Here is a 12,597-nt window from a genome sequence, read left to right as displayed (position 1 = left end):
CACTGTATACTCTCTGGCCTAAATGTCAATATGAACATTTTAAATGCAGATGGCATAGATGGCATAGACTCATCCCAGTTTTAATATTGCCCAGCAGTTTCTTCAAGCATATATTTCTCATCTCTTTCTTGAAATAAAATTTTAGAAATGGATCTTAAGAACCCTGTTTACTTTGTCAAAAAAAAAAAAAAAAAAAACTTCACAATACTAAAAAACTTAAAGCACTTTCATAAATAGGGAAACAGCATCTTTTAACATTTTATTGTTCACCTGCGAAAATATATATAATATATATTACATGTACAGAGGAGCCCCACAGCTTGAGTCAGAGAAAGCTAACAGAAAGGCACATATGAAAGCAAGTCTTTCCATACAATATTCAGTTAAGCCAACATTCAGGCCATGGCAAGAGACAATTAGGACAAGGAAAATATAGCACGCCTGTGTTCATGACTCCAAAGAGCTAACTCAGAGGCAACTCTCAGGTCTGCCAAGAATGGAAGTCATCTTGGGAGAAAATATCACATCTACTTAATAGGGCTGTCAGACCATCAGAGAATATACTGAAATCTGGACAGAGATACCAGGGCAAGTTAAGCCAATGCTTAACTTGACAGCTAGTTTATTCTTCTCCCCTTTTATTTTAAGACCTGAGGCCTTTGCTGATTAAAAGAAGCAAATAACAGGGCTGATCATGGCCCTGCAGAATTTTGGTCAGTTACACAACAGAAGTTTGTAACAGACTAAGTATTTTCAAAAGCTTGTAAACACTGTGATGATGGTGAGGAAAGCATAGAAAGAACATTTGCTATTTCTCTCTCATTGAAAAAATAGAGGCATAGATCTTTGGCTTGCCACATGTGGTATCTCTATCCTGACGTTTACCCAAAATGGTAAAAATAGAGGCACAATTCGTGGAATGATGAGGTCATTCCTATCAGACACCAGCAAAGGTGCCTACTAGGATTTAGCACAGCCAGAGCAGCTGGCAACCTTGGTTGATGTGAGATGGGGCTTCACCACGTCCGGCTCAATAGACTCCATTAGGTCACACTCATTTGCAAGTATGTGTTTCACCAGGCATCTGGAGGCTTCATCAATGTTTATATTTTCCTATGAGGGAAAAAATAAAACAGCTTTTCTTATTCAATACTCTGAAGTAATGCTAGAACAGAGACTTATATGTGACAATTTTATTTAAATATTCCTTCCTATATGATACATATGCATCCCCCTCCTGTTCCCCTCACTTACTTGTTCCTTCAAAGAACTTTACTGTTCAGTTCCTCACAAAAGAAGTATTTATTTTGCTGTGTCATATAGGAGGAATGGTGTTTGGTGAATTTACTTAGTAGGTTAAATTTCAGTTAGAGGGCAATTTTCATATTTTCACATTTTCACACACTCAAACTATAATAATATTGTGGAAGAAACATAAACCTTTAATCTGAGTTAGATTTATAATTGCCCTCTGCTACATACTATTTTTGTGACCTTGATATAAAATAAGAATGATAAGACATATTTTATAGTATTCATTAATGGTTTGACAGATATTTCTGGGTATCTGTCCTCTAGTTAAATGGGGAAGAGTACACTGTTCTGACTTCTTTGAACTTAGCCATGGACATGTGACTTGTTGGGCATCAAAATGTGAGAAGTAATGTGTGTCACTTTCATATAGGAGCAATAAGAGCCAGTGCTCAATTTCCTATGTTTTTTCTCTCTCTTTCTTCCTGTGGAAGCACAGCAAATGGAAACTCTTTTGGATAAGGTCTGTGAGTGAGATCAAGTAGAGGCAAGTACCCCAATCAGCCCATGCTGTGTAGTGTGCATGAGAATGATGATCTTGCTATTTTAACCTACTGAAATTTGGGGTTATTACCCCAAATAAACCATGGCATTATCTAGACATTCCAGATGGATATAACGCTTCAAAGAAAAAAGTAAAATTGGAAATATAAGTTTAGGTTCAAAAATGAAATAAACTTGAATTTGGAAAAAATATGGAGCAAACATTTGGATCTAAAATATATCAGTAGTGTAAGTTAAACTGCTTTTTTTCCTCCTGGTCAGAAACCTGAGAAACACAGAATATATACTACCAGTGTACTAAAATAAATATCTCTGCTTAGGTAAAAAGTAAAGATCTCCAGTAAAGTTAAATTTGATTGTTTTTAATCATAATTTGTAGAACTTCTCTGATGTATTTCTTCATATTTAATGTAAAGAGACAAGGCTTTCTCATTGTTAAAATGTTTTACTACAGAACCTTGTTGTCCAGTCTGAAGTGGAAGTACTTATCCCTGATTTTTGCATGTATGTCAAAGTTGTTGATATATTTTGAGATCATTGAATGAAGTCATATTACTTGGAAAATATAAGAAGATGTGTTGGCTTTCATATGACATCCACGACTAATGACCTTAGCTGTAAATGTTCATTAGCAGGTTCCCCATCCTTCAAGCCCAAAACTGAGTTCACCAGCAATGAAAGCTTAAGGTAACTTTGGAGTTCCAGACAAATAGCCTGATTATTTATCTCACCTTTAAAGAGCCTTAAAAAAAATGTTTCCCAGGGTTTCTAAATCCAAAACACAAGGTAAAGGCATGGTTGCTTTTTTGCTTATTATATTATTGTTGTTGCTTTTTACCAGACCAGTCTTCCTTTCTCTAAGCCTCCCTTTCCCCAACTATAAAATGGTCTTGATGATATCACTTACCTAGTAAAAATTTGCTTCCCTTGACAGAGTGTAGCAGACATTATTGCTTTCACAATGTGAACTTGCTAGGGACTCCAATAGTAAATAAGTAATCTTATTTAATCCCATTTAAAATCCTTTATGATAAAGATCGATAAAGATTAGGTTTTTTGTCCGCATGGAGTTTGTTATTATTGTTGGGATAGTGGTGGGGATGGCATTTCTTCCTTCAGCCCAAGTATCTTCCTCACTCTATGAAATCCAGTCCTTAGAGAATGGCAATGATTCTGCCCCATCCCCTGTTGGACAACTTCCTGTGCCTTAAAGTCATGGCCTGTGCTTAGCATGTCTTCTGCCACTCTTCCTCTTCCTAGTGTCATGTCCAAGGGTCACACCTGAACTCCCTGTTCCCAGGCCAACAACTGACCTGGGCAGGGCCTTGCTCTTTGGAACGGACCCAGCTCAATACTTTGCTCCAGAGCCCTGCCACTTGCTTTGTGACTGAGTGGAAGCCTGTCCAATGGTCCTTTACTGTCTCCCATTCAGTAAGGTAAAAAGGGGTCTCCTCACCCAGCCTTCCAGGCCTTGGGTTTAAGGGCCACCACATCTCATTAAAGAAGCCCTATTTGGATGGCTTTAACGTACTTGCCCAGTCATTCATAAGCCAATACTTTGATTCCCATTTGGCTATTGCTTGTGTGTTGGAGAAGGAGGCAACAAAATTATACCCCAAATACCAAACATGAGATATTACCATATCTCATGTAAACATTTACAAACAAGAAAGCTTATCTGTAAGGGGTTAAGAGGCTTCCCCAGGATCACACAGCAAGTGGGCTAGGAGGCCAGAGCTTACATGAGGTCTTTCTGACATCAAAGCCCAGCTTTTGCTAAGCTGCATTCCTTTTCCAGATTGTTCAGGAAACCAGGAACAATCACAAATAAAAGTCAGTTCTTTAGTGTTACACCCAGTAAGTGTTAAATAATGCTAGTTTCTTTCTCTTCCATATGTTATAATAAAAACATGTTTATATGACAGGAAAACAATTTTAAACATTAGAAAGGGCCCTTCTTCATATATGATGAAAGTTAGATTTGCCAGTAGTGTTTTTTAAACCTCCACTCATATATTAACATGCCAGTTAAATAGGTTTTCTTTCATTAATGTGCAAATTGACAAAATCTGATGAGGATAAGTCAATGCTAGTGTGAGAAAATCAATGAAAATCCATTATCATTATGAGAAAAAGAACTAAAATCTAAGCTCAAATTAGTGGCAACTTAGCAGGGTCATTTTAGTGAAAATATAAGATAACGCTGTTTAAATTGTGTGTGAGTTTTAATACACCGAGTAAAGTCTAGATGGTATTAGGCCCAGGAGAGTGGACCATGAAGGATGGCCTCTAGAGAAAGGGAACAGGCAGAGCCAAGTAGTGTCTGCTTATAGACTGCATGTACAAAGAGCAGCAGTTCATGGTGACCGAGTCAGGTTCATTCATCCAGTTAATAGTATGTAGATTTCCACTAAGTACTAGGCATACAAATATACAGATTTTATCTTATTCCTGATGGAGCTTACCCACTAGCAGGGTTTGTGTAAATAGCAAAAGTATAAAAAGGCTGGAAAGGGCATCAGGGTGCCAGATCACTGTAGAGCCTTGAATACTAAATTTGCAAAGTAGAGCCATTGAGGTTTTTTGCAGGTGAAACGTCAGTAATCACAATACTATAAAAGTCCATTACTAGACAAGCCTGTATTGGTCCTTAGCACTTTAACAGCTAACCTATCAATAACTATTTAGTGAATACCTAATACACGTGTACCTAGGTGCTGGCTGTCATGGCATACCTATTTCAGATTAGAAATTGTAAGAGAAAATCAGGAAGAACCACAAACGCTTTCAACTTTATTTACCACAGGCACACTACAAAAAGGCAAGGGGTATAGTGTTTAGAGTACAGGCCTGGGGACAAACTCTTATCTTAGTTCCCTTACTTCCTGGTTGCATGACCTCAGGAAAGTTACTTTAACCACTTCATGCCTCAGTTTCCTCATCTGTAAAAGAGAATTAAAAATTTACCTCACAAATGTTTGTAAGTTAATATATATTAATACTTGAAACATGAAATACTTAGAACAGTGAAAGGCATACAGTACACATTCAATAAATGTTATCTATCTATTCTCCTCATACAAGTTAACCATCAGAAGAACATAATGTGTGTGTGTTTTCCATTCCTTCATTTTGCAGGTGAGGATACTGAGCTTCAGAAAGGGAAAGTGATTGGCCCCAAGTCACACAGTAGTAATTGGGATGGCCAGCTGTGAGCTCAGGGAGAAGAGTAAATACTAATATTTACCACATGTTTACTACAAAAGGCAAGATGTATACTGTTTAAAGCACTAGCTTGAAGCCAAATCCTTATCTCAGCTCCCCCCAAATATTTCCCAAAATAAATAAAGGAATAGAATGGGCAGAGCACCTGGTTCCAGCATGCAAGGTAGGTGCATGCAACCGGGAATCAGGCAAGACTGATTTGTATTACTGGCACACTTCGAACCATTTCTGGTCTTTCTGACTTTCTATATGCCAATGAGGTCACAGCCAAAGGGCCTAGGCTAGGAGAAGAAATAACATTCTAGAACAAACCTCCCTCTCCCCTTTAACCCAAGGTCAGCATGGATAATCAGGCCCTGCCTGATAGAATTGCAGGTTCAGACCCTTTGGGCAATTAGATTGCAATAAAATTGATCGAGCTACTTGGCATCCAAATAGACACAGTCAAGTCCACATTTTCTGGGTAATTGTATGGAAACAGAGTTGCCGGCATTAGTGAAAAACACTAGATAGAATTTTTTATTTGCATTTATTATAGGGAGTAGTCACAACATTTCCAGGGGCATCTTTTGCTAGAAAGGAAATGTATATACTCTGACTTCCAGGACATGTAAAATTGGAATGGATCTCACTGTGATTTATTTCTATATCTGCAGGATGACAAGATGGTCTACTGTGCTGTTTTAAGGTAACGCGTGTTCTTCTTTGTGCCACTGCTCAGAATCTTTCATTTATACTGATAAGCAAGTCTCAGAAACAGGCTAAAATTCCTAACAAAGAATTTTACTAAAAACAAACGGAGTTAATTAAGCAGGTGCTTTGTTTATTAAATAATGCTCACATCCAATATTCACAAACATCTGTTGGAAAGTTAATGGTCATATTTTAAAGGTAAGGGAGCTAGAAAAAAGCTTAAGTAACTTACCCAGAGCAGAACATTATCTTAGCCAATCTGTCATTTCAATCAAGACTATCCCAATTCCAGTTCCCATCCTACTCTCCATACATACATTACAGTGTAGCCTAGGAATAAAATAGATCCTAGAATATTATGTATAAATTATAACTTCTCAATCTTGGCTGTATGTTCATATCCCTTGTAGAGTTAAAACAAATATGTTCATATCCCTTGTAGAGTTAAAACAAATATAAGACATTGATCTAATTGGTCTGACATGGAGCCCCAGCATGAGCATTAAAAAAAAAAAAATTCCCAGTTAGGCACTGTGATGGGATCCATACTCCTAACCTCTGCCTCACACAATATTCCCATATAACAAATCTGCACATGTACCCTTGTATCTAAAAGTTGAAATTTAAACACATTTAATTAAAAAAATACAATTGTTCATAATTTTTTAAAAAGATTCTCCACTTAAAAATGTGCAGCCAATTTTGAGACACACTCATATAATTAAGAATGTCTTTAAAGACACTTGTCCTTTTTATTCCAATTGTAAACTTTCTGGAAATATGATTTAATATAATCACTCTAAGCCACAGTGATTTTGATCTTTCAGTGGAGGAAGGCACATAAACTAACCATCAGAGGTCCTGGGTACTTGTCAGTTTTTTAATTAGCTCTTCAGAACATCTGTCTTGTGGCAAAGTATTTAATATTTGGCCCCCAGCACCAGAGAGCCAAAAACAAAAAGAAAACCCTAGCAGAAAATTTTCACATCTGCCTAGTTAGAAGCTGGCAAAGAATTCATCCTCCCATAATCTTTCCAAATACATCAACCTCAAACAAAACACCAACTGTACCCGAGACTCCAAGGTTAGGGCATTAAATTCCTCAGCCCTGTGAAATTTTAATTAGAGCAGATGGCCTGCTGGATAATAACGCCACTGTAAAAAGTATTACACAAAACAGGGGTTTAAAAATCCTTTCTCTGAGAAGATACAGCACTTGTTTATTGAGCACATAAGTGGCAAAGATTTTGCTAGCTTTCTGCTAATCGTCATTAATACCTAACATGGGTGCTAGTGTAGTGGACACCTGTATTTTTGTCTGTTAAGCACTTCTGTCCTCCCTCGTCCCTCATATCAACCTCCCATTTCCTTTGGGTACCTGCTTTCCCCCACTGCAATCATGAGCTTCTACTGGGGCTCCCCTAAACTGACCTTATGTTTCAGACACTATTTTCAGAATATGGCATTTCACGTAATCACCACAGTAACTCCGAGGTGGGAGCTCCGCTCTCCTTTAACAGATGACAAAAGTGAAGTCCAGAGAAGCTAAATGATGTGTGCAAGGTCTCAGGGATAGGAAAGGTCAGAACCTGGCTTCTGCCTGTATTTTCTCTTTATCTTCTCCTTGCGATCTTCTTAGAGTCTATGGCCTACATTTTCTTAGTGCCCAAGCCAATGTTTATTTGAATCCAAAACCCACAGTTTTGCACTTTGCCATGGTATCTCCATGAAGAGAAGGCATACACGGTCAGTGTGACACAGAGAAGCCAGGTCTCAATGATGCCCTGTTGTATGAAAGTTACCAGAGTTTGGTCTAACAGGCATTGGGAAGGACAGACTGAGCCATATTATCACTTATTTTAACACAGGACAGAGTCACATTGTCAGCATGGAGAAATGGGGTATAGAGAAAAGTTTACAAAGGCAGCTCCAAAGATTGTGTCCCTCTGACAATGCGTCCCTCATCCCCACCATGGCCTTACTTCAGCCTCTGTCCTTTATTCTTTAGGTACCAAAGTGTATTTCAAATTTTTCGTGCCTTCTTTCTGTAGCTCTAGGGCCTTATACCTTCTAGGTCTCCCCGCTTACATACCAAGAGATCTCCCTCCCATCATCCTAGCTACCTCTGTTGCTCTGTTTCAGCCGTGAAACATCCCCAAGCTCACAGAGAATCACCAAATGTTAAAGTGGAGGGGAACTTAGGTATCACTAATTCGTTCTGCTTTCTCCAACACATCAGTAAATTAAGGCAAAGAGAGGGAAAGTGACCTGCCTAGCATCACACAGGCTGCTGAACCTCACAGGGAACATGCTATTATAGAATGCACCTCACCTCTTAGCTCTGGCTGCCTGCATACCTCCTTGTTTCTGGAAATATCTCTACTGAATAGCCTTTTCTTAGCACTGCGAAATGTTATCTTTAGTATTCCCCAGTACTTCGTACCCACCTCCATTGACACCACTATATCCTAACTGCCTGTTGCCTGTGTCCTTGAAAACAAGGATTATATTTTATTATATTTGTATTCCTAGATCCAAGTACAGTGCCTAATGCATGTGAGGTATCTAAACAATAATATTACCAAAAATAACTGATGCCTATGGATAACTTATTACTAAGTTTTGTACCACAAAACCAGGTGAGGAAACAGAGGTATGGAGAAATTAAATAACTTTCCCAGGGTCACACAGCCAGCAAGTCAAACTTTTGGCACTGGGTTTTGCAGCCCATGTTCAGACACTCATAATTCAATCCCTGAAAGTTCCACAACTGTCAAATAGCAAAGGCAGACTCAAGAACAGAGCCCCTGCTCTTAACCCACTACTCCCTACAAATGTTTGTTGAAGGAATGAGGACCCAAGTTTTCTGTTTTTGACTACTGCTTCTTTCTAAATCGCAAAACTTATGAACAAACCATCCACAATGCGTTACATGTGGCCCACAGTTATTAATTGATCCATTTATTTATTTATTTTTATGTGTAAATGTCTGTAAATGTGCATTTCTCTTAAGTTCCTGGCCCCTAAAAATAATCTGAGTTCAACATCCTTGCCTTTTCTGCACTAGACCCCAAAACCTTAATACTAGGCAGATACAGTTCTTGAGTCTTTTTGACAGTTTATTATTCCTGAGATACATTTTCCAAATCCAATATATAATGTATGACTTACCACTAATTGCCATTAAGAACCAGGATATTCATAGATATTGCCTCTATTAACATTTTGTTTTTAATTCAGTGAGTTTTTAATTGTTCTCACTGTGAGTCTTTTACTGAAACAGTGCTGGGGTACCCAATAATCAGTCTTGAAAAGAAAGAATAAAGATAAGCATGAAGACTATTGTTTAGCCAGATTTAACAAATCCTATTCATGAAATACAGCAGCCTTTAGTTAAAATACTTTCTCATTAATCAGCTTGAAACGATAAATGGTCAACCAGATACAAAATATTAATTGTAATAATTGCTAACAATTATCACTTTATTATTGAACACTTAGGCACCATGCCATGTATGTTACATACATGATCTCATTTAACCCTTACTACACCCTGAGAGGTGGATAAACTATTAACTCTGTTTTATAGATGAGGAGACTGAGACACATATAGGATAAACTACTTAGCCACGGTATTTCCTAGACTTATTCAATTCAAAGTGTTATTTATTGAGGGCTATCTATGGTAGAAATGACAGAAATTGTGTTTCACAATTTACTTTTATGATAATTAAATGCTTTTATTCTGGTACCTCTCTGTGCCAAGACTGAGGAATGAGACTGAAACATCGTTGTCCTAAGAAACAGTAGAATAAAATGGAAAGAGAAAGCATGTTGGAGTCAAGCTTTAAAACTTGGTTTTACCACTTACTGTTAAATAAAGGACAAGTGAAAAGCCTGAGCCTTTACTCCTTAATTTAAAAATGAGGCCAATCATCACTATATTTCATGAGATTCTTGTTAGAGTTAAATGATATACACAGATGAAATACCTAAACATTACATAGTTGGTCCTCCAATGAATACAATCTCCTGTCTCCTTCTTCTTCTTCCTTCAGGTCATTCTTCAGTGATACCTCCCATGGAAAATCTCCCGAGTCCCGCAGGCTGAGCAGGAATCTCTCTATTCTGGCACTTATCACTGGTCAGTATGTAATGCTTTGTTTGTGTATCCTCTACTGGACTGGGAGCTTCCAGGAGTTTCATTGCCCCATCCTGGTGTCTAGCACAGTGCCTACAAACAGTAGGCACTCAGAAGACATACAGACTAAGCGAATGACTGATGAATAAATGAATGAACAAGGACTTTGGAAGAGTGACAAGTTCAACTTTCACTGAAAATAATTTTAGATGTGGGTGATTTCTGCAGAAAGTAAAAAAGAAAACATGTTCACAAGAAAATTTACTTTACAGGTCCAGCTGCCTGTCCTTATTTTGCTTTCCACTTATTATTTGATACCATTCCTTTAGGTGAAATGGAAGGAAGACTGAATAAACCAGTTTATAAAAGTTGAGCTGAACTACTGTAGGCTTTGCAGGAAAGCAGACATAGGTTGGAGTCTTAATTTTGTTCTTTTAAAAATGTTCTTTATATTCTGTTGCTCCACAAGTGATTTCAGTGCTATTTAATAACTAAATGTACTTAGGCAAAATATTTAATTTTCTTTGGCCTTACCTATAAGGCAGAGATAATACCCATATGGCAGAATTATGAGAATTAGGAATATTTTACTAGGGGCAAAGGTAGAAGTTGAGTAATATTATGTATTTTTGTGACTACATAGTACATATAATTATTTTAACATCATCTTCCTCACTTAAGAACTTTTATGGATAAGAGCCAATTCTAGCTTAAAAAATTCATTTCTCTCTCAAACTAGAGAGTTAATTTTTTTCTTATATATGATTCTTATGCCCTAGCCCTTAACTCTTTAGTAGAGAGTTTGAAGCTCTTGCTTCTCCAGATAGCATAAATGAAACTATTTCTGCCAGCATTTTTAGAATAATGTTACCTTGGGTGAAAACAAATAGGAAGAAGAACTATGTGTAAAAATGGATGTGTTGGTAAAGCTAAAGAAATTAATATTTTAATCACTTTTTTATTTGGAGTGTCAATGATACCAGCTAACTACCAAAATGCTGGCCTCAACCATAGAACCTGTCGACCCAACCCTCACAAATTCCTGAGGTCTAACTCCTAAATTCCATAGTCAGATAACAACTCATTCTTAGCCTGGGTAACCTCCCTGAGGCAGCACTTAGAATATGTTATATAATTTTCTACTTTCAGATATGGAATAAAACATTATTTTTCTTCATTCCACAAACTTGTAATTGAAAATTAAAAAGAGGAGATACATCAATTTGAAGCTCTTATGTAATAGTTGAAATATCATGTAACTAGATGCAATAATTTATTATTCAGCAAATGATCATTGAGCATTTTTCATGGACCAGGCACTATTCATCAAAGGCTTTACACTCCATGCTTTAATTTGCTATGCAGTCAGTTATGTGATTGTCTTGTTAGTCCAGGGCTCTTCAACTTCTGCTTAGAGATGATGATGGACATGACATGCTCTCTTCACACAGTCACTGTAACATTTTACCCCAGTTCATGTCCTGTGTAGTCTTCTCTCTGATCACATGCCTTTAGTTTTTTCTCTCTCATTACAATCATCCTCCATATTCCTTCCAGATTGTCTCTTAACTACTCCTATTAAAGTGTAAGTGTAATTACATTCATACTTCATCCAAAAAATACCTTGTGGGCTCACATTACCTACTCAGAATAAGTTCAGACCACAAAACTGACGCCCAACCAACATGGCTAAAACTGAACTCCCCTGTTTCATCTCTACTAGACTGCAACTGAACTAGACCATAAACCCTTCCCTCAATGTGTTCTTTGCTTGAGTTAGTCTTATTCCCATCTCTATCTGTAGATCCCCTGCCCCTCCAGAACAAACATAACTTTTTTTGGAAGTATTTAGCTGCCAACATCTAACTGACTGACATTCTGCTTTGAATTTCTGGATGAAGTTCAATTACATCCTCTAGCTTCAGAATTGTTTGGTATCTTGAATTTTTATTATTTGTCTCTATTTATTTAATGTGAAGGGAAAAGGTGCCATAGAAAGACTCAGAACTATCTCAGCTCTGCCAGTTGCCACTCGTGTAACCTCCAGGAAGTCACCATAACCTCTCTCTCAGCGTGTTTCTTTATCTATAATCTATGATGAAAATAATGCCAACTTCATGAGGTTATTGAGGATGTGTATAAAGTGAGAGGAGATATATGAAAGAACTTAGCAATAGTGCTGGCATGCAACAGGCACTGAAAATAAAACACCTGGAAAACAATACAACACTGCCCAAGTATTATTGTTAAGTCATATATGAGACTGGAGGGGCAAACAAACTTCTTCATTAAAGTATTTCAAAGTGGGTTCTGATGTTTCATAGGATGCTTTGGGAAAAAAGTCATCTATGGTTAAATGATTTCAGATGTTAAGTTAAAAATAATACAAAAGTGTTTCTTAATCATAGGATTTCTCAGAGTCTTTTAGAAGATCATGGAATGTTCCATGTGTTCAATTTTTTTATATTAAACAGAAAAGCAGTTTCTCATTCTGAGTTGGAAGGCATGAGGGGAACTAAAGCACCATAATGAACTGGGAGCAGAGGGGAAAGGTGTGTATGAATTATGTGTGAATGGAAATAAGGCAGATTCAAGTTGGGATGGGAGAATAGACTTTCTGTTTCTTCCTCCCATCTCAAAGAAGGGAATGATTGTGCAGTAGTCATAAAGTTACCTGACTACAGAACTCTTATCTAATAGTATATCTCAGAGGGCTAGTCTTC

The 12,597-nt window shown here is 37.4% G+C and overlaps 1 protein-coding gene across 1 annotated transcript in view; it reads right to left on the bottom strand.

Moving 5' to 3' along the window:
* Positions 1–230: 230 nt before the first annotated feature.
* The window catches only part of RAB38 (RAB38, member RAS oncogene family), a 62,864-nt gene continuing 50,497 nt past the window's right edge, over positions 231–12,597 (bottom strand). The window contains exon 3 of the mRNA XM_003910520.4: positions 231–1,113. Within this exon, the coding sequence (XP_003910569.1) occupies positions 961–1,113 (153 nt within the window). The 3' untranslated portion in view covers positions 231–960. The remainder of the gene's footprint in view (positions 1,114–12,597) is intronic.

The sequence above is a fragment of the Papio anubis genome, chromosome 12 (genome assembly GCF_008728515.1).
Source record: "Papio anubis isolate 15944 chromosome 12, Panubis1.0, whole genome shotgun sequence".
Lineage (NCBI taxonomy): Eukaryota > Metazoa > Chordata > Mammalia > Primates > Cercopithecidae > Papio > Papio anubis.
This window is presented reverse-complemented; position numbering and strand designations above follow the sequence as displayed.